Source organism: Pteropus vampyrus, unplaced genomic scaffold (genome assembly GCF_000151845.1).
Source record: "Pteropus vampyrus isolate Shadow unplaced genomic scaffold, Pvam_2.0 Scaffold86, whole genome shotgun sequence".
Classification (NCBI taxonomy): domain Eukaryota; kingdom Metazoa; phylum Chordata; class Mammalia; order Chiroptera; family Pteropodidae; genus Pteropus; species Pteropus vampyrus.
The window spans coordinates 3,023,978-3,045,605 of record NW_011888867.1 but is presented as its reverse complement, the minus strand read 5'-3'; the positions used below and the strand labels follow the sequence as shown (position 1 = coordinate 3,045,605).

Genomic DNA, 21,628 nt, shown 5'->3' with positions numbered 1-21,628 from the left:
GCTTTGTGTTTCTATTAACAAAGCTAATTTATTTCTTAGGAATGATGCAATTCCAAAGCAAAAATTTGATGTCATTCTAATGAGTCTGCTTTCAATTAGAGAGTACAGTGAAGCCCTAATAAAGATTAGTAAGAAATCTATTTTGTTTAGATAATAAATCTGCGAAGTAAGCTCTCAGTGTAGATCGAAGTTGATCTGGCATGGAGTTTCTTTATGAATAGCCCTATGAGCAAACTCTACAGTTCTGTATGTGGTTTTAAATCACTGTAAATGTGTAGGCAGGTACATATTACAATTGTCTGTTTTTCTTTTTAGGGCTCATGTAATCAAAGAAGTGTCTTTGTTGTGTGTATCTTTTCAGAACACAACAGGAATTGAAAATGAATCAGGTGAGTTTAAAAATAAGAATTTATACAAATACATTACCTAGATGTTAGACCAGTTCTTGATTTTTAAAAGGTAGTAACATACACATTCATTCCGCCCAGATTTTCCTTCCTGTTTCTTAATGCTGTTAACAAGCTCATTGCTTCCACAGTGTGCGTTTCGTGGAGTGTGCATTTCGTGGAGTGTGCATTTTTTTGGTGTTTTGGCACTTCTGTGGGGCCCTGAGTAGAGGGCTCATCTTAGGGACCTTCGTTCAGACTTTTTTTTTTTTACCTCTTCCTTGCCACACTCTAGTGTTAATTTTTAATTTTTGTTGTAGCTTATAAAAAATAAAAGCTTATTTAGCTTTTATTTTGAATACTTTTTATTTTGTAACTACTCATTGGTTGAAAAGAGAAGATTGAAAGTTACTTTAGAGACTGAAACTGATCAGATGGGAAACTTTCAGCATTCTGTCCTTAAAAAACCTGTTGCTGGAATAGAAACAAGAGGGCAGATATTGAAATGTAAGATATGCTTCTCCTTACAGAAAGACGCGGGATTACCTGGAGATTAAACAGTTCTGCCATGGATATTTCTATAGCCTCAAGGTGTTCTGATAAGTAAAACCAGTTATGTGGATTTAATGTATTCTAAAGGAGGATTCTTATTTCCTGTTCTTACTATCATTCACTTGCGGTATAGAAATTTATGGGTGTCAGAAACATTCTCTTTTGAAATCTTCATAAACACATTTTTTAAAAAATGCAAAGGACAAAACTTAAAAACGTGAAGTCTATAATTTTTAGTGCTTAGCATAAAGCTATAAGACTTGAAAATATTTTGAATCCCTCATCAACTGAAACCTCGGACACCTTTTTCTCATTTATAGGTGCCTCTAATCGAGATCGCAAGGCTACTTTTATTAGGTGGCCAAGTTTAATAAATTCAGTCCTGTGTTGCATTGAGATGTGAAATTTTTGGAATGGATTCTTTGATTTCTTTTCATTACTTCTTTATCAAAAATATGTTTATTTTAACGCAGAGGACCATACGTCATAAAAAAATGAATCTGGTGAACACATGGAGCACATGGTTTCTATTTTAAAACTTGCAGCTTTCCTGGCATGCTTTTGAAGGCAGATTACTTTTGAAATGGTAAAATGGGGGAGGGAAAGAGAACTATGAATTTTCGTAGTCATTGCCCATCAAAGCCATGTGAAGATATTTGTCACAGATTTCATTTATTTTCCTATTTTAAGACCGATTCTTAATGTGGACCCAAAGGAACTTGGTTTTCCACTGCCTAAGAACTGTCGTCAGAACGGTCAGTTTTGGACCGGCGTGATAGCGGACGCTTCCAGAGCGGAATCTGGGTATTGACGGTGCTGTTGTTACGTCAGTGTTCAGCAGCCATTTATTTCAGTGGCTCCAGCTTTAACCTTACGCTTAATAATGCTTTAATTCTTATACTGTATTAGGCCAGTAATATTTTATTTTTAATGTACTTAGACCTGTTTGCCTCTTCGCACTTTTGCTTTAATATTTTATTTATATCGAACTTGTGTTTAAAGAAAGTCCACATGCCATTCAAAAGGGTTGTGACCATTTCTTTTTTTGGCTCTTTTACAATTTCATTTTGGTTTTGACATGTTTTAATATCAGATCTGCAGAGGACTGCCTTTGATGCCAAATGCCAAATATCAGTGGAAAAGTGTCCTCTTATGTTTTTAATGGTTAGCACATTTCTGATTCGGGTATAATTTAAATGGTCTGGTGCTAACGAAACTTTTATTTGTATTATAAAAATTGTCCACTTTTTGTGAATAAAGTTTCCAGCATCATTCGTTATCTTTTCATTAATTGAGAAATATTGGTTGCATGGTGTCTGATCTTGATTATTGTGTCGTGACATGAAATCTATGAGTGTTTTTCAATAGTTGTCCCAGTAGTTTTTAAAAATTGTTTCAGGATGTTTTATGTTTTTCCTCATATTTATTCTTTGCATTTGCACCCAGTGAAAATGAGCAATAAATGCTTGAAAAACTTCAAAATAATTACACAGAATTCAGATTTTTAATTAAAATCCTGATGGAGAGTTTAGGGTTAGATTTTTTCCCTCTAGGGACCGATCAACACCACCTTGATGAATTTTAGCTGTCAGATCTGTCTCTTATGATAGGCGTGGTCTCCACAACAATAGCACAGAATTATTCATTCATGTATACCTGAAAGTTGATTTTTAAGCACTAAGGGATCCTAGCAGTGAGCATACCATATCGTTTACAAGCTAGTCCTTTAGAGGGAACAAGAGTCCAAAGCCCAAGGCCTCCTGGTATTTTAAGCACTGACTGTTAGAGCAGCATCCTGAACTGTTCAGGGTCATCAGTGTCTTTCAGGGCATTCCTGGTGTGGTCACCAGGCTTTCCCTCTAACTCCAGTCCTGGGCCAGGGAGCCCCCAGACCCCCGTGTTCTTCGTCCTCCTTTCTCTTCCAGTCTGTTCTCCACTCAGCACTTACCCCTTTCTTACTATCTCTTGTCTTCCTAGGTTAGGGCCCCGCTTACTCTGCCCGTGAGCCTTTGTCCTTCCAGCTGAGCCTAGGTTGGCAGGCTAGGGGAGCAGTCGCTCCGCTTCCTCCCTTCGCTCTCCATTTTTCTCTTCTCTTCATTTGCAAATCATAGATATTCTGTATAAGAAACTGTATATGCAGTAACATTGCACATCCATCCTAACATTTAACTTTTAAGATGTTCCACTATTCTCCTTTTTTTCCTAGATTTACCTAGGAGAATCTAGAACTTTATAAAGGACCCTCTTGTTGAGTAAAGGGTTTAGAATGCCTTATAGCAGTTCCTCTGCGTCCTTCCGTTCAGTGTCTTTTCATTACGATGTTGATGGGATGCTTGCTGTAGGAACTTAACTCTTGTTTCCATCAATTAACCTCTCTTAAAATTGGTTTTGTTATATGTCGTTTTACTTGAGTTGTAGAACCTATTGGTGACATTAAGGAGACTTATACTGTACTTCACAGAACATCCAAGGTGAGCAAAGTTCCATAATATGCTCATAGTAGCTTAAAGTAGGTATGCTAGAGTTTAATACCACTTCCTTTCTATTGAGTATTTAAAATAACATGCCAGGCACTTAGGTAAGTATTACAAATACATTTTCTTATTAATTCGGTCTTTGCATCCACTTTATGAAGTGTAGGTTTTATAACCATTTTATGGATCAAGGCATTGAGGCACAGAGTGGTGGCCATGGCTTGTCCATGATCACTCAAACAGTAAGTGGTAGAGCTCTAATTCATACCCGGGCCTGTCAGATGCCAGAGCCCAGGTCTTGGTCACTGTGCTGTACTGCCGTCAGTCGGGATAAGTTGTGTTATGCTGCCCTAACAAACAGGCCGTTCCAAAATCATAGGGACTTAACACAGCACCCATTTATTTCTTGTTCGCAGTATATATCCAGTGTGGATCTGCTATTGCAGTTGCTCAAGAACCAAGGATGATAATGGCTTTGTCTCAACTCCCATCACGTCCATTTACATTTAATTGGCCAAAGTTAGTCTGTGGCCATATCTTTCTTAAAACTTGAGAGAGAGGAGCAATGTAGTCCATGAGGTGCCTAGGAGAAGAGGAGAACTATAATATTTCGGTACAGCCCTAGCAATTTATTTTCCAGCTTTAAGAAATATAATTAACATAACATTGTAAGCCTTAGCCTTAATGATATAATAATTAAGTGGCCTTGATTACTAATTTACCGAGTCACGCTTAATTTTTTAAAAAGAATCTTTGTATAACTCAAAAAATGTGACTAATACTTGAAATTTTCTGTCGGTATAGCAGCTTATGATTGCAGCATCTCTACATCCTGAGCAGTAATCTATGGTATTTCTAGTAACCAGTAGCAAAGCAGCTTTGCAATTTAGCCTTCTAAATGTGGCTTACAGTTTTATATAGTAAAATAGCAAAGACAGCTTTTAATCACTTGATGCTGCAGATTCAACCCTGAGAATTGTGGTAAGCCATCCATAGTTCCATTATCTTAACTGTTCTGAATGTTCACTTATTCTCTCATCCATCCGGCATAGACTGCGTCCCAGTATGTTGTGGATTCTGCAGTGAACCACACAAGCAGGGGCTCTGCTCTGTAACCTACATACTCATAGACTAGACAGTTAAAAAGCGGGAAGGTGTGTACGGCCGTGCTACCCTGAACAAACCCGATCCCGTCTGATCTCGGAAGCTAAGCAGGGTCAGGCCTGTGTTAGTACTTGGATGGGAGACCACTTAGGAAGACCAGGTGCTCTAGGCGTAAGGGACTGTAAGCTGACAAGGTCCTTGCGGTCTGTGAGGTCAACCAAGGGTTGCCTCGCCTAAAAAAAAAAAAAAGGCGGGAAGGTAATTTCAGATAGTGACAAGTGCTGTGAAGACAGTGCAGCAAGGGAACGTGATAAAGAATGATGGATGAAGGTGGAGGGTTCCCCGGACTATATGGTCAGAGAAGGCCGTTCTAAAGAGATGATTAATAATATAATAAATTAATAATAGAGTTGTTATTAATAATAATTAATAATGGACTCAAGGAATAACTAAGACCCAGATATATGAGGATCTGGGGAAAGAAAATTCTAGGCAGAGTGAACAAACAGCGAGTGCAGAGGCCTTGAGGTGGGAATGAGCTTGCTAGTTCAAGGAACAGCACGCCAGCAACTGCAGCTTGGCAAATATTTGGGACCCTGGGGCTAGATGACGTTGGTATGAGAGGCAAAGGCTAGACTTAAAAGTCTTTAAAGGCACTGGGAAGAAGTTTATTCTTTATCCTAAGTTCACTGGGAAGCCATTGGACAGTGACATACTTCAATTTCCATTTTTAAAAAATCACACTGTGTCGTGGAGACTCGATCGAGGGGGCAAGAGTGTGGTCATATGTTCACTACTGAGTCTACATCGTATTTTAGGGCAGTTTCTTGACTCAGACAACTTAATGGCCCTGCCAGCTTTTTGGAAGAGGGTACTTTTTAATGTATTTTAGAACTCTTTGACTGCTGCTGTTTTCCAGAGACGGTGTGTGAGATAGATTTCCTTGTTCTGTGTCCCCATGTGTTTATTGTTATTGCCGTCTTACTCATTTCTTAACCAAATACAATTTAATGCTATTTCAGTAACTGAAGGTTGTTTGATTTCCCCCCCATTGTTTGCCCCAAGAATAGTACAGAGCCTCGATTGCAAGTTTAAATAAAGAGTTGTTCATAGAATTTGAGTATTTTAATATTTTTAAATTCTTAGATGTCTTTTGCTGTTAAAAACGATCACTATAGTGACTGTTAGTCTTTTGTAGAAATAATATGTATCTTATTTTGACTATACTATGATGTATTCTTAATATTAAGTGGTGTTGCTCTCCAGTGTTAGAGTAAATTGGTATTTAAGAAACTAGGTGCTTTAATTAAATCGATTAAATCTGATATAATAATTTATGGTCGTTCCCTGGGTGGTGTGTGTGAAAGTCTGTAAATTTAAACAGAATCCCAGGAAAGCTTGTTTATTCATATAGTAAAACAATAGAAGCATTTGGGTCCGTGTTGCCTGTGTCAGGTGGTACGTGCTGCCTTACGCGGCAGCAGCCCGTGCCAGTGTGGCGTTGAATAGCAGCGCTCACTGCTTGTTCCAGTGAGTGCTCATCTGAGTGCGAGGAGCGGGAGCGGAGCAGGCTGCTGCGAGGCCGCGTGCCTGGAGCAGAGCAGCGGGAGCAGAGTGGTCGGAGAGCTGGGGGGCTCGCTCCGTGGCCATTGTGCGGACCAGGATGACTTTGCCCAGGGAGACGAGAAACTGTTGGGTTTTGAGCAGAGGAATGTTTGAGTTGAGTTAACAAATCTTGATTTTTTAAAAAAACTTTTATTCTATGGCGTTGGTATTTTTGTCTTTTATTTTCTTGCAGCATTAAAGTTTCATTTTAACATGGTTTAAAGAGATGAGTGTAGGATTTATTTTCTTATTTTACTTTCAAAATCAACTTTGAGGTATAATTTACCTATAATAAAATGTACTCATTTGAAGTGTACAGTCCTGAGTTTTGACAAATATCTACGCATGTAGCCACCAACACCATCCCCCCAAAAAAGTTCTATCTTGCTGCTCTGCAGTTAGTTCTCTCCGCAACCTCTGCCTTAGGCAGCCACAGATTGGTTTTCTGCCCCTGTGGATTGGTTTTTCCTATTCTAGAATTTCACATAAATGGAATCATACAGTACATGGTCTTTTGTGTTTGTCTCCTTTTGTTCAGCATAGCGTTTTTGAGATTTATCCATGTCGTTGTGTGTATCGGTAGCTTATTCCTTTTACAGAAAATATTTTATGGGCAATTATCTGACCATCTAGAGAAATCTGTTTAGATTTCTAAAGATTTGGTGGAACCCTGGGGTGGATCTGTAGCTTTCATTTTAGATAGCTCCTTCACTTGTTTTCTCATTCTAAAACGTCTGCAGTGTAACAAACCAAAGCCACTTTTGCTGTTTTAGCATGTTAACATAGAATTATAAGTATAAATTTGATTTTTCAGACTTTAAAAAAAAGTCTTCCAAGTAAAGTGATTTCTGTTCGGACTTAAACTTCAATTAATGAGTATACTTTAGGAAATTAACATGTTTAATAATGATGACACTTAAATCTCATTTTGAATCATATATTCTACTAGATAAAAATCTGAGACATTGTCTTTCTGAATGAAAATATTAGATTATTTCTGAAATTTGAAAAAAAATATTAGGAACTCGAATAGCATTTTCTTAAATACAGACGGACTATGGCAAGAAGGCTTGCATTTTATGTTGTCTTGTGATTCACATTCCGCCTTCAGTCCGGGTTTGCCATTCCAGCTGTGTCACCTAGGGCGAGTCACTGGACTTCTTGGTATTTGTTTTTTTACCTGTTAAATAGAGATACTCATGGTGCCCACTGCATGCGGTTATAGTCAAGAACAAATGAGTTAATACTTGCGAAGCACTAAGACTAGTGCCTGATATACAGGAAACCCTGTGTGTTGTTATTATTATATCATCATTATTATTTTCAACCAGTAACTAAGTCTTGATTCTTCCCTATAAAATACCTTTTTACCATTATTACTGCTTGAGTTTAGACCCGACATCCCTTGTTCGGACTGTTATAGAAACCTCCTAGTTGCTTGCCTCACCAACAGTCTCTCTCTCTCCCCGCATCAAACCATTTTTCACATGCCTAGAGTATGGTACTTCGACAACATCAGGCTGACCATACAGGAAACCAGAAAAGTGGACAGTCATCACGATTTTTTTGGAATGTCTTCATGGATGAACTGAAGAATATGAACTTGACCTGGTAGAATGTAGAGGATATTGACTGGCAGAGGAATTGAGGACCAGAAGGACCAGTGGCCTGGGGTTGTTATCAGGTTGTTGGAAACCTGAATTGTGACTGACCCAGAGGAGTAAGAAGACCTAGTTTGGTGAAGGGAAGATGAACCAGAGGATGGTGCCTTAGGGGCCAGGGAAGAACCGTTACGAGTAATATGGGGATTTTTTTCTGTGACTTCTTCCAGTAGAATTTTTATTTAAGATAAAGCTGTGGGTAGAACAGAGAACTCCATCTGACTTAAAAGTTTGTAGCTCCACAGCTTGCTGCCTCGGATGAAGATAGTTTGAGATGTTGCAACTCAGTTTCACCAATAACAGTCTTATTAGGAGATAGTAAAAAGCTCCTCCTGCTCACCTTTACCCCATTCCCACCCTCTATCAGAATCTTCTAGAAAAGGGAAAAGGGTATGGTCAGGCTGAAAGAGCTCTTAGGTGTCTAGTTTTTTCTGCTCCCCTTGAACCTTGAAAGTCTCTAAAACTAGTAGAGGAATGACTGGGTCTTATTTAGAAAGTTTTTAAAAAGGGTTTTGAACCAGATGCTTTATAGGAAGATTAATCAGGAAGACAGAGGGTTTGTAGAAGTTGAATATGGAATAGACTGGGGGCCAGAAAACCTCATCTCACATCTCACCTTGTCACTCCCCTGCCCCAAGCCTTCTAGTGCTGTCCCACTACTCTCCAAATGCAATCCAGTCTCTACCTTGGTCTTCAAGGTTCTGTAGGTTCTGGCGGTGGCTGCCTCTGCTCTCTCCCTGGCTTACTCTGACCCGGCCACACTGGCGCCTTGAGGTTCCTGAACACCTCAAGCCCTTTGTCTCCTCAAGACTTTTCTCCAGAATACTCATTCTGATCTTTCAGTCCAAATCTCTGTGTTGTCATTTCCAAGACGCCCCCCGCCTACCTGCAGCTACCCTGATTAAGCAGTGTCTCCTCCTCATCTCCGTGCATCACGCGCTTTGTTTCACTGGTCTCAGTGGGAACACCCCATAAGTCTCCTGCATTAACCTGAGGCTGCAGGCCGGGCCCTGGTTGATGCTTTCCTGGGGTAGCTAGCACAGGGGACACTTGTTGGACATTTATAGGACGAGTGGAGATTGCTGTGTGGTTTCCGGGGTGAAGGATGATGGTGGCAGTGGGAGTTAGAGAAAGGCACCAGGTACAGCAGAGTCTGAAGGCGCACCGGCAGCATTGGACTCTCGACCACTCTGCCTTCCTCGAGCCTTTTCGCAGCCTCTCTGCCACCGTGCTCCTGGTGCCCCTTCTCTGTGGCGCCTTATTCTAGGCTCTACCGCTGCTCCTGCTGTCTCTCACTCATAGACAAAAGCGTCCTGGGGGCTCTGCCCTAGCTCTTCTCTCAGTTTCTGCTCTCCGGTCCCCTCCGTCTCTTGGACTCCATTACCAGTTGAGGCCATGTACTCTCAAGGCCATCTGTGCTCCCCGACCTCTTGGCAGTTGACTGCTGGACCCTTGTTTCCTTGTTTGTTCAAAGTGACCACTGCTCTGCGCTAGGCATCCCGTGCCAGACACCAGGTACTGTGGCGAGTGAAACGACCTGCCCGGCATGTCTGCAGTCTAATCCTGCCGCTGGTGGAGAGGCCGTTAAGCCAGCCAGTAAGCGCTTCAGAGTGCAGTGCCGTGAGAGGCAGAGGGAAGTCGGCGAGGAGGACAGTGTGGACACACTTCTTCTGCCTAGGGTGGAGGCCTGGAACAGAAATGCAGATCGGTCCCCTTAGGTAATCTCACCTGGATAGGGTCACAGCCCTACCATCCTGAGGTTTAAAAGCGAAGGATGGAAACTATTCTGCTTTTCTTTATCACCCCTGTAAGAGGCTAAATGGGCGTTGACGATAAGTTGTTGTCTTTAATATTTTGAAGCCACATATCCCAATTTATTCTAGCTTATTTTGTTCTCCTTCAGTGATTATCAGTGAGATCCTTAAACGATAAAATACCTTTGTGCCTGTTTGAGGGGAGCAGCCCCCGCAGTTGTTCTCAAGAAGCAGGGGGTAGGACGTGAAGGTGTGGCTCCAGTCCTCCTTCCTCGTGCTCCTGGTCACCACACCAGTCGATTTGTCACTCAGGGTCTTGCCTGCTCTCTGCTTCTCAGCCCTGAGATCGGTGGATGGTCTCACTGAGTGTAGCAGTTCTCAGGCTTTTTGTTTATGTGGATGGTGTCTTCGGATATTTACCATATTTACCGTGTTAGAAATTGAAAGATATTTTTAAACTTTTTTGATGGGGGCAGGGGTGGGGAAGTAATTGTAGATTCACAAGAAGTTGTAATAATAGTACAGAGTCAGGTGTACGTTTCTTAACTCAGCTGTCCCCTGTGGTCACATGTAGCTCTAGTACACTGTCAAAGCCAGGAAATTGACTTGGTACAGTAGTTAGACTACAGGCCTTCTTCATGGATCAAGATTTTGAAGCCTAATAGTAAACAATCACACATTCCATTCGCCAGCAGAATGATGACATCAGATATCATAGCCTCCCCAAAACTCTCCTTTCTATACCTAAGAGTGAAAAAGGCAAATAACATCTTAGCATTATTGTAAAAAAATAGCTCTGATCTTGTGGACCCCCGAAAGGGACTTCCCAGGTGTCCCTGGACTACAGTGTGAGACCTCACGGGTTTAGTGGTGAAAATGTGGGCTCCGGAGCCTGCCTGTCTGGTTTCGGCTTGGCTCCACTACTTTAAAACCACGCCTCTGGGGGAAGTGACTGGACAGGGCTACTCCGTGGCATCGGATTTGAAAGTCCAAACCCGGAAGTCTGAATATCTGGGTTTGAATCCTGGCTCTGCCACTTACTAGCTGTGACTGTGGGTAGGTTTCTGTTTCATCTGTAAGAAAGGGTCGTAAAATCACTCAGAGCCAGAGTGGTAGAGTAGGGATAAAGTGAGGTGATGCAGGGACAGAGCTTGGAATAGTGTCTGGGTAGCATCCTGCGCACTCCGCCAGCGTGAGCTCTGATTCCTGCCTTGAGGTAATGCATGGGAAGTGCTTAGCGCAGCTCTTGGCCCAGAGGAAGGAATAAATGTCACACTCCCAAAGTTCCCTCCACCCCCAACATGGGAAAGTCATCGTGGGCCAAAGGAAAGGTATTAGGGAAAGGCACTTAAAGGATCTCTAAGAGGCTCAGTGGTAAGGTCAAAACTGAAGAATCAAAATACCTCTAAGTGGGTGAGTTGTTAGGCATTAGGAAAAGAACAGTTCCTTTAGCCAGTGAGCTTCGTGAGGCGGGGCCCGGATCAGCTTTATTAACCACTGTATCTTCTCCACCCAGCAGAGTGCCAGCCCCAGCAGGCATCAGCATACTAATGATTGAATGATGGACTGAATGAAGGAGAGACACTTGTGGCCACTTATTGGGGAAAGGAGGGAATATTGACTTTCTTTGTGTTTGAGGCAGGAAGTTGGAGACATCAAATTAATGAGATCAATTAACAGTTAATAACTAAGTAACTTATTAACTTAACTTAAATTTAATAACTTAACTTAAATTTATTAACTTAACTTAAATTTAATACATGCTGTTCCAGATCAGTTCATTGATAAATATTTGGAGACTGCACTTCATTAAGCAGAAATAAAGAGTTCTTACATTTCCTATTACGTAGTAGGGGAGCATGAAGTCCTTTAACTTCCTTCATACATACTAATGGTGATCAGTGTTAGAAAGCCTTAAAATGGGAGTGTGCCTTTATTCTGGGACAGCATGGATGGGTCCCTGGGACAAGGAGTAGCTGGGGTTCCTTCCCAGAGCTTGTGGTCTGGCCCTGGTGAGTTGCCTTCCACTCTTGTTCTGTGTAGGTCAGCACAGGGCGAAACGTTTCTCCTAAGGCATCACCCCTGCCTACCTCACCTTCCCTGCTTTAGACACATTGGTCTTTTTCTCCTGTCTGTCCTCTGAGCGCACCAGGCTTATTCCTAACTCAGCAAGGGTCCTTGCTGGTTCCCTTTCCTGGCACGTTTTTACTCCATATTGTCACACGATTCCCTTCCCTGAGCACCCCGTCTAAAAGTAGCGCTCTACGCCATCTCCATCACTGTGTTTCCTTCTTGTGCTTGATTTCTTCAGAGCATCAGTAACTACCAGGCATTGTATACATTTTTTTTTTTTTTGGTTTTGTCTGCCTTCCTCACTGGAGTGACCGACACATCGTTGAGGCAGATGTGATGCCTAAAACATTGCTTGGCCCATAGATGGGACCCAGAAATATTTTAATAAATTAATCGAGTAGATTTTGAAATTTATCTTAGATAAAATCGATCTAGGAAACATTTTCAGGATCAGATTGTGATTCTTTAGTGTAAGGACCAAGATAATCCTGTTTAGAATATGATATTATATCTAATATCAGGATATATATAAAAAAGAGATTCTAGTTTATGTGTGTGAGGGAGAGAAATTTTCTTTTTAAGCATTCTTTTGTTCCAAAGATTTGCTTGTAAATTGATTGCCTGGAATTGAAAGCCTATCATATCTTCTAAAAAAATAATAAGATTCTTCCTATTGACAAAGAATACTTACCTCAAATTCAAGAAATTTAGGCATACATGGAAAAATACGTCCTGATATGATATATGATCTTGCTGTTTTATTTGTTTCTATCCTTCCATTTTTTTTTCAAAAAGATTTAAGTTAGCTTATAAGAATCATTTATTCAAGTATTTAAGTGACAAGAAACTTGTTATGTCTCCCACTAAGCACTGGGAATGAAACACTGAATAAGATAGATGCCATCTATCTTCGCTGCAGTCTGACGGGAGGTACATGAAACTCATAATTACATAAATAGTTATTTAAAATCGTGATAAGAGCTATGAAGGAAAAATAAGGAAGAGTATGCAGGCAAGCCATTCCACCTTCTCCTATGTCAAAATGACTGATTTTCTAAAGATGTTCCGGGCAGTTTCCAGCCGTAGGCATCGCAGCAGGCGGACAGCTGGCGAGTGTCTAGAAGGCTTTGTGTGGATTGAGGTCCTTCTGGTTTAGTTGAGTCCTGTTGTAGTGTGAAGGGTACTAAAATAGAAAAAGTGCTTTGCTCAGCTAGGTAAATGAGCCCAAATTAAAAATAATGGGTTAGCCGAAAGCAGGTAAAAAGCAATGCGTAGGAATTTTCCTTATTGCCTTTTCCTGTGGCAGCTCTGCTCGAGTCCTTGATATTCACAGGTTTTTCACAAATTTTAATACACCCAGTCTCCATCTCATGCTCAAGTTAGAAATTTCCTGTGGGGATGACCATTTTCGCCTTAGGCACCATCTCCTGTTGATGTTCTGGACGTTTGGAGGTTTGAGGTCAGAGGTTCTTAGATTATGTTCCAGCAGGATTTTTTTCCAACACGATTGAGATATAATTGACAAATAAAATTAAGGTATTTAAAGTGTATGATGTGGTGGTGATTTGTTATATGTGTACATTGTGGAAGGATTTCCACCACACAGTTAATTAACACATCTATCACCTCTCTTATTTATTTGGTGAGAACATTTAAGTTCTACTCTCTTAGCAGATTTCATTTCTGTAATACAGTGTTATCAGCTATAGTCACCATGTTTTACACGAGATCCTCAGGCCTTATCCAGCAGAATCTTAACTGGAAACACCACAGTGGTTATGAACTTGGCTCTGGGGTCAGACAGAGGTTCAAATTGTGGCTTCGAGCACCATTGACAACTTGCCTAAGCTTCAGTTTACTCCTGTGTGTGTGTGTGTGTGTGTGTGTGTGTATGTATGTATGTATGTATGTATGTATATTGGGGGGGTAGTTTGGAGGGTGTCTGGGCGGAGGCACCAACGGTCCCTGCCTCTTGGCCTGTTCGGAGTAAACTCTGTCATGCGTGTGAGATGGTTGGTTAGCACAGCGCCTTGCAAGGAGACCCTGAAGAGGTTCTCAGTGCGGGCTGGCTTGTTGTTAGTACCGGAACAGTGCCTGGAAGTGTCCCTGTAGATTAGCTGACACGCCGTGTTTCCATAGCTCCTGGGGAGGTCAAACGATGTCAAGTCCTTTAAAATCTCTGTCTACGTTCCTGTCTGAAAAACGGGAAAAAAACTCTCTCTTATTGTGATAAGTGGCTAAGTGTTAATAGAACTCACAACTCTGCCTGGTGCTTGTTAATATTGCTTAGTTTCTCAGTGTTAAATAATTTATAGCCTAAGGTACCAACTACCAATTTAATACTTTTCCTCCTTTTGGAAAAAAAAATGTGTTCACATTTCCAAATTTCTAGTTTATAGATTAAACTTTAAAAAATGGGGGCACTATATTTAGAAGTGAGAAATTTTCACACTTTAGCTATTTAGAAATACCAGAAGACTGTTTTCTGGGGCAGTTTTCTTAGTCCTACATTTTGGGAGACATTTAACTTGTGCTTGGTGATCTCGTTGGGACCAAGTAAATCAAGTAGGATTGAAGCATTTGTGCTTCTGAAGCATACACTCTCTCAGCTTTGCCCCATCCAGGAAATGAACCCAAGCCTTCAGATGCCCCTTTCACGCACTCCAACACAAGGCAGGCTGGGAAGAGCTTCGTGGTGACTTGCTCGTTGCTGTGGGGTTTATTTCTCTTGAAGCAGCCTATTGATATTTAAAAAAGTTTTGAAATGCTGGGAGTACTCAAGTTTGGATGATATTCTTTTCTTGGCACAAAGCATTCTTAAAAACTACAAGAGTTTCATTGTTGTAAGAAAATTAATCTTTTTTAGCTTAGAGTTTACTTTTTGCCCACATTGGTTTCTTTGAATGTCCTTCAGAAATGTTTCCCTTTGCAGTGAAATAAAATACACTCTGACTACAAAACCCATCATTCTTGGCAGTATCATGATATATTAGGTCTTTAGGGTGTACGTGGTACCAATTAATAGACACTTGGTTTTCTTTTGATTTAAAAGTTATTTTGAAAATAACAGTCGTGTTTTACCAGTTGGTTCAAATCTCCCGTTTTTATTTCCTTATATACATATCTAATGATAATCTTATTTGTTAAGATGATAGTGAATTTTAGCATAAACTTTGGTTAGTAATTGTATAAAATTCTCTATTTCTTAGAGAGTTTGTGATACTGTGGTGACTTTGCTATTTAATTACTTGGTAGACAGTGGCAAATTGCTGTTTCCTGGAAAGGTTGCACTTCCATTGAAGTTCCAGAACAAATTGTGTTCATGGTTGGAATTTTCAAGCCCCTGTCAAGGGGTGTCATTGCTAAAGAATGAAAGCACAGATTGGATGGGGTCCAGTTGGCTGGCATGGCCCTTACAGTATGTGCTGAAAGTGTTCATTTAAGTAGGGAGTGCCGACTTTGAGTTTTTAACTGTTTTAAAATGCTAATGGTAGCCTTTGACTTTTTAAAAGTAAGCTTAAGCTGTATTTTACTGCCAGATTCTCTGAGAGTTTATAGCAATATGGTGCCAGGGATTTACATATTTTGCAAATGGCTACAGGTGGCAGGAACAAAATAGATGTACACAAACATGCTTGAAGGTTGCAGTGGTTTCCTTTGGAGACTCATAAACAAGCATCAAAGCAACTCCCGAAATGCTTGACATCATCGTCTTGGTTTGCTTTGCTGGTTTCAGCTTTCAGTTATATTTTTGCATACTTGCTTAGTGGACCAGGGAAAAAACAAAACACTAACTGGTTTTCTTCCTTTTGCTGTGGTCCTTCTGTTTCTTGACCTGCAGAACACTACTGAGTCTGGGGCAGCTGCTGAGACCCTGGCCGAGGTACCTGAACACGTGCTTCGAGGACTTCCGGAGGAAGTGAGGCTTTTCCCATCTGCTGTTGACAAGACTCGGATTGGTGAGTATTAGGGTTACAGAAGAGACAGGGAAGGGAGAGCGGGCTGCAGCCAGGCTTCCTTTGGGACATTTAAGGTAGGAAGCTCACTATAAAAGCAACAGAGGTACACTCTGACTTAGAAGATTATGTGATACTTATGCAATTTCTAGTCAAGAATCCAGGGTGGACAGATGGCGAAGTTAAACCAGAAACATCGGCACACCCACCATCCTTTGTGACTCAGCCTAAGCGCCCCGCTTCCCGCGCGTTTCCCCAGGGCTGTTCTTCCCACAGGATGCGTTGCTCCCTTGCCTCTGATTTCACTATGACTTGAGTGGGATTGTGCGATTACATTTATTTCATTATTTTGTTCTTGTTTTCCCATCTGTCCCTTCTATTGCTTGTGAAGACTTTCATTCTTATTTATCTCTGTGTCTCCAGTACCTGACATATTTTGGACCTCAGTAGATATTTGAATGAGCGATGCCTTAAGTGTATCTGAATGTTTTAGGCTGGGATTTCTTATCAAGTACAAGCCGAGTTTTTGTGTATTTGGTCTTGTTTTTGTGTCCTAATCTTTAGTCAGAAGGCTAAGGAAGGAAATTATAAAAATTTAGTCAAAGTACATGTTTATGTCCTATTTCTATTTTTTAAGATGTACTTCAAATATTTCAGTTTATGTGTATGTGTGTGTGAATAAATCTTTAAGTGCTTTTTTTTCATTCTCATGGAAAATTATTCAGTGAGTAACTTGAGTGTGTAAATTGTATCATTCACATGAAAGTGGTTTATCTTATAGACTCGCTAGTTGATATTAGCTGCGTTGTCAAACCAGATTCAGAGCAGACTTACAGAAAAGCGGAATTCTTACATCCTGGCTGAACAAGACTGGCTGAGACTCCATGCTCTTTCTGTACATGAGGAAGTGAGGCCAGAAAATGAGGGAACCTGTCCAGGGGTGTCATCACTGAGTCACTGCAGGGCACTGGTTCCCTTGACTCGGGGTGGTCTCCTGCCATTTTAGCCACTGCTGCTTCATCTTGTCTGTTTGCCTTATGGTCAGTGCAGAGGAATAGAAATACCCCTAAGAATACCACAGGGCAGCATAAAATCTTGGCTCTTTGAAACTCGGAAAAGTGAGTTGTTTCAGTAGCTAAGTTTTCAGGAAACTTAGCAAGAGAGGGAAGGTTTTCACTTTGAACAAACTTCCAAAATATTTATTCATAAAACTATATTTCTAACTTTTTATAAAAGCAACTCTGTTCATTTGAGACAATTTGAAATCTGTAGGAAAGTAGAAAGAGGAATTTAAAAGTTATTTGTAGTTTCTCTACTTTCTGGTATTTTTTTTTTTTAATTGTTGTGATTGTGCTATTCTCCACATATTTGTGATTGTATTGTCTGGGTAATTTTACATGTAAAAATTAAAAACAAACAAATATAAAACATTCTTTTCTGCTATAAAAAAACATTCTTTTCTGGGTAATTTCACATGTAAAAATTAAAAACAAGCAAATGTAAAACATTCGTTTCTGCTATAAAAAAATAGGTTCTTTACAGGCTATTTGGAAAGCACAGAAGAATATAAAGAGGAAGAGAAAATCACCACTGAAGACTGCATTTGATTTCACTTGATTTTAGTCAATTCAATGTTATCTTGCTTTTAGGTTGTCTAGCTTTTTAAGTATTTTGTGAAATTGAGTTGATGTTAATGTTTCATTCTTTAAAATAACCACATATGTTATAAAAATATTGGTTTTATTTTCTAGGTGTCTGGGCCACTAAACCAATTTTAAAAGGCAAAAAGTTTGGGCCATTTGTTGGTGATAAGAAAAAAAGATCTCAGGTTAAGAATAATGTATACATGTGGGAGGTAAGAAAGAATTCTGGTTCTTTGTTTATCAGAGTTCTATACTTTTTTTTAAAAAAAATCATTCTCTTCTCTTAGGATTTGACATTTTGAAATTAAAACAACCTTTTTAATGTGCTCTTTAAAATCAGGAATATTTTTATTAAGGAGAACATGTACTTCCTTGGATACAGACCGCTATTTATATTTGCATTTTGAGACTGCTTGGCCATCCATCCTCAACAATAAATGTCACATCCACTCTTTATATTGCCTTGTTCAGGGTGTTTGCTTTGCAGCCAAGACTTTGGTCTGTCACTTTACAGGTTTCCAGGGAGACACCCCATGGTGGCTGCAAAAAAACACCATTAGGGTCTTTTCTGTACTTTAGAAAGTCATCTCTGTTTTGCTGGAATATTCAGAGTTGAATACATTTAGCACGTGGCATGTTTATATAGCACTTAGTATTTTTCAGAAGCCTTTCTTTCTGGTCACTCTGTGTTCTCCCAACAATCCTGGAACACAGAACAGAGCATTGGCACACGCCTTACAGAGGTGAAAGGGTCAAGAACAGACGTGAACTGCTCCTCCCTGTGGGGCCCACACGTTGACAGTGGTGTCGGTGCAGAACAGGAGCCCGCGTCTCCTGCCCAGCAGTGAGACGGAAGTGCTTCATTGGATTGCCTGCGTCCAAATCCTGCCATTAGCTTTGTGACCCTGGGCAGCGTACTTAACCTCAATTTTAAAATGGAGAGAGTAGAAACTATCTCTTTAGGATAGCTATGAAGATAAAGTACATTTTTATTGTTTTCTGGAGAGTTGCATGCCCATTCAGCATCCGTCCGGGTGTCCGTCCGGGCATGCGCCTCACCTGCTTAGAGGACCTCAGTGCTGCGGCTCCTTTTTAAAGCGAGTGAAGTGTTTCTGTGGTGAGGAAAAGCATTCCTATCTCATTGTCTTAAATTGAGTCGCATCTGTTTCAGATGTGAACATATAAAAACCTAAAAATAAAATATGCCTAGGAAACGCCTGGACACTTTCCAACAAGAAGTTCTGTGGCATTTGTGCATTTGAAGTATATTGCTGTTCTCCTCAATGACATAAGCACTGTTTCTTAACTCGAAAATTCCAACAGTTTATCCCAGTAATTTTGAGTTTCTTTGTTTTTTGTTTTTGTTTTTGTTTTGTTTTGTTTTGTGACTCCCTTGTAATAAATTTAAAGAAAACCCAAGAGGCCTTAGGAAATGAAGGTTTACCATGAGAATAATTTACATTATGCTTTTTCACCACTTTTGAAGTAAAAGGGTGCCAGAGTTGTAGAAAAACTGCCCAGCCAAAAAAATGATATTACCCCGAGTGATTACATATTTCTTGACCACGAAATTATGCTCCAAAATAAACAACATTTTTAATTTTAGCAGTTTCCCAAGGGAAACTAACAAATATTCCCTCCCAGATCAGCACTCGTCAGAGTGAGGATGTCAGGGACCCAGGAGATGCATGCTCGGGTTCTGTGTGCAGAACGTTAAGTTTGAACAAATGCCATTGATGGTAAACCTGAGTTTATGGTACCGGTTTTACCCAAAACAGCAGTTTGGTGTTGTTGGGCATGTCATATAAATTGTTAACAGTGCCTTTTGTCCATTAAGCTTCATTTGTATGGAAATTCATACATAATGTGAATTTGTAGTAGCTTGGTGAAAATTGTGATTGGAGCCATGGCATATTAGGGATTTGATTTCTAAACCTGTTAACATTCCACTGTTTACTTAAGAGGCTTCTAACTTACATACTACCCCAGTTGTGAATCTTATGACCTTGCAAGCTCTTGTTGGTCAGATTTGAAGATTTAGTGCTTATCAGGGCTGGCTTTTTCTTCCTGCAATTTAAAGGAAAAATCTGGATGTCATTCAGATAGTTCCAGCTACAAAGTATATGTTCCTTACAGAAATTTTTAAGCCTTTTGCTCTGTTAAAAGGTGTGTATGTGTATGTGTACATATATATAATGTAAACATATAGAAGTATGCATTTGGCAAAGTATAGGGTACATAAATTATAATGTATATATTTCTTATAAAGAAGAAAGTAAGAATCCAGGTAAAATTTCATATTTCCTCATTAATTTATTCCAGCCTTCTTGGTCTTATCCTCAGACTTGCATCGGAGGACCTCTTCTTAATGTCATAGAAACTGCTTATCATTAAAATCTCATCTTGGCATTTGTTCTTCTATTAAAGCCCCTTGAAAACAGCTTATCTTTTTTAGCAGCCTGTTCTTTTGCCCCAGCTAGAACTCTGTTTGAAAGCTAATCAAAGACAAAGTGTTAAATTGCTTTTCTTGAGCCCTGATTGTCTAATTCAGTCTTAAGCTTTCACTGAAAACATTCTATTCAGTGAGAAATTACGGGAGTGGGGAATGCACAAAACAGCCAGGTTCTCCAAAGAGGAGAACATTCTTTGATCAGTTTCTGGCGGGAAAGTGCTAGCCAGCTGAAATGTTGGGCTTCATGTCATACTTGCCTTGACGGCCCCACACACGCTGAGAGCAATCTGCAATACTCTACAACTGCTTCTGATGAATGCCTTTCAGAGTCACTTCTGCGGGGCTCAAATTGCTTTTGACGAACAGAACTTTTGAATTGTTGGCATATGAGTTATTTTAACAAGTCTTTTATTTAATAGACTTTATTTTTTAGAGCAGTTTTGAGTTCACAGCAAAATTGAGGAGAAAGTACAGAGAGTTCCTACATAACATCTCCCACTGTCAAGATCCTGACCAGAGCGGAGCATTTGTTACAATCGATGAACCAACATTGACACATCGTTATCACTTACAGTCCACAGTTAAATGAGGGTTGCACACTCCTAGTGTTGTACATTCTAGTGAGTTTTTAAAAAATTATAAAGGTAGTACACGTTCATTGCAAAATAATATAAATAGTACAGAAAACTATAAACAAAGTAAAATCATCTGCGAACTTCTTGGTGAACATTCTTTTAATTCTGTTTCTCAGCCTCTGTTTTTCTTCTGTCGCTCACATTCACCGGTACAGATACCAACACCATATATAGACATTTCATGCAATGGAGATCAAACAGAACATGTCATTTTTGACATACTTTTTTCTTTCAATATCTTATGGCCATATCTGTGTCAAATGCTTATCTGCAGCATTATTTCTTATGCCACTTCGAATTCTGTTGTATCCTCCTACTGTTCAAGCGGTTGGACACTTGTCGTTTTAATTTTTTCATGTTTTTAATTATTCAAAGTATGAAACTCATTCTGTATACACATTTGCTGACTTGTCTGGTTATCTTCTTAAGATAAATTGTTAAGTCAGAAGTTATTTTGTACATTTTAATATTTGGTAGATTTTCCTTATCAGTTCTCCAGAAGAGTTGTACTAATTTACATAACCGTCAAGAGTACGTTTCTTCCTAGCTTTTGAAAATGCAGTATTGTTAATCTTTTAAATAGTTCCCTCCCCCCCCCCCCATTATAGATGAAAACTGAGAGTTCACTGCTTCTGTTTGCATGTTATTCATTCAGGCAACAAATTTTGAGTCAGGAAGATGGAGGGAAGAGTAGAATTGTATTTCAACAAAAATGATAGAGAAATTATATCTGTAATGAGAAGACTAATAATGTAATTTGTTAAGAAGTAAAAACCTATTTTATGATTAGATAGTAACAGGTGTGCTTCATAGTTTTTGCTATCTCATTAATTTCAAATTTTGTCTAAGTTAAAAATGGAGGCAAGAAGAAAAGGAGCAGAGAAGCCAGCCAACGCTTCTCAGGGGCCTTTCAAAAAGCCCCCTCAGCCCCTCCTGCTCCTTTCCAGCCTCTGAACCCCGAGTCAGTCGCACCTCAGGAAAAGACCTGGAGGACAGGGGACTCCACCCTGCCCGCTGGTTTTGATAGTCCTCGAGCTAAGAGTGGTTTTACATTTTTAAGTGGTTTAAACAAAAAATCAAATGTTTTGTGACACATGAAAGTTATACGAAATTCAAATTTCACTTCATGAACAAAGTTTTATTGGAACTCAGCAACACTCATTCGTTTACATTTTTTCTGTGGCTGCTTTGCCCTACAGTGGCAGAGTTGAACAGTTGCGACAGAGACCGTATGGCCTACGAAACTGAAAAGATTTATTGTCTGGCCCTTCATAGAGGAAGTCTGCCAAGCCCTGATCTCAGTGTGTGGAGAAGAGAAGCAATGGGAGTGAGC

General features: G+C 39.9%; 1 protein-coding gene and 1 pseudogene across 5 annotated transcripts in view; both read left to right on the top strand.

Moving 5' to 3' along the window:
• Positions 1-307: 307 nt before the first annotated feature.
• The window catches only part of PRDM2 (PR/SET domain 2), a 100,656-nt gene continuing 79,335 nt past the window's right edge, over positions 308-21,628 (top strand). For 4 of the 5 annotated variants that reach the window (XM_011363517.2, XM_023532608.1, XM_011363514.2 and 1 more), the window contains exons 1-3: positions 308-389; positions 15,451-15,568; positions 17,317-17,420. In XM_011363517.2, the coding sequence (XP_011361819.1) occupies positions 381-389; positions 15,451-15,568; positions 17,317-17,420 (231 nt within the window). In that variant the 5' untranslated portion in view covers positions 308-380. Of the gene's footprint in view, positions 390-15,450; positions 15,569-17,316; positions 17,421-21,628 lie in introns of those variants that run through there. The other variant, XM_023532610.1, reaches the window with a different exon arrangement.
• Positions 4,569-4,688, top strand: LOC111742128 (annotated as a pseudogene).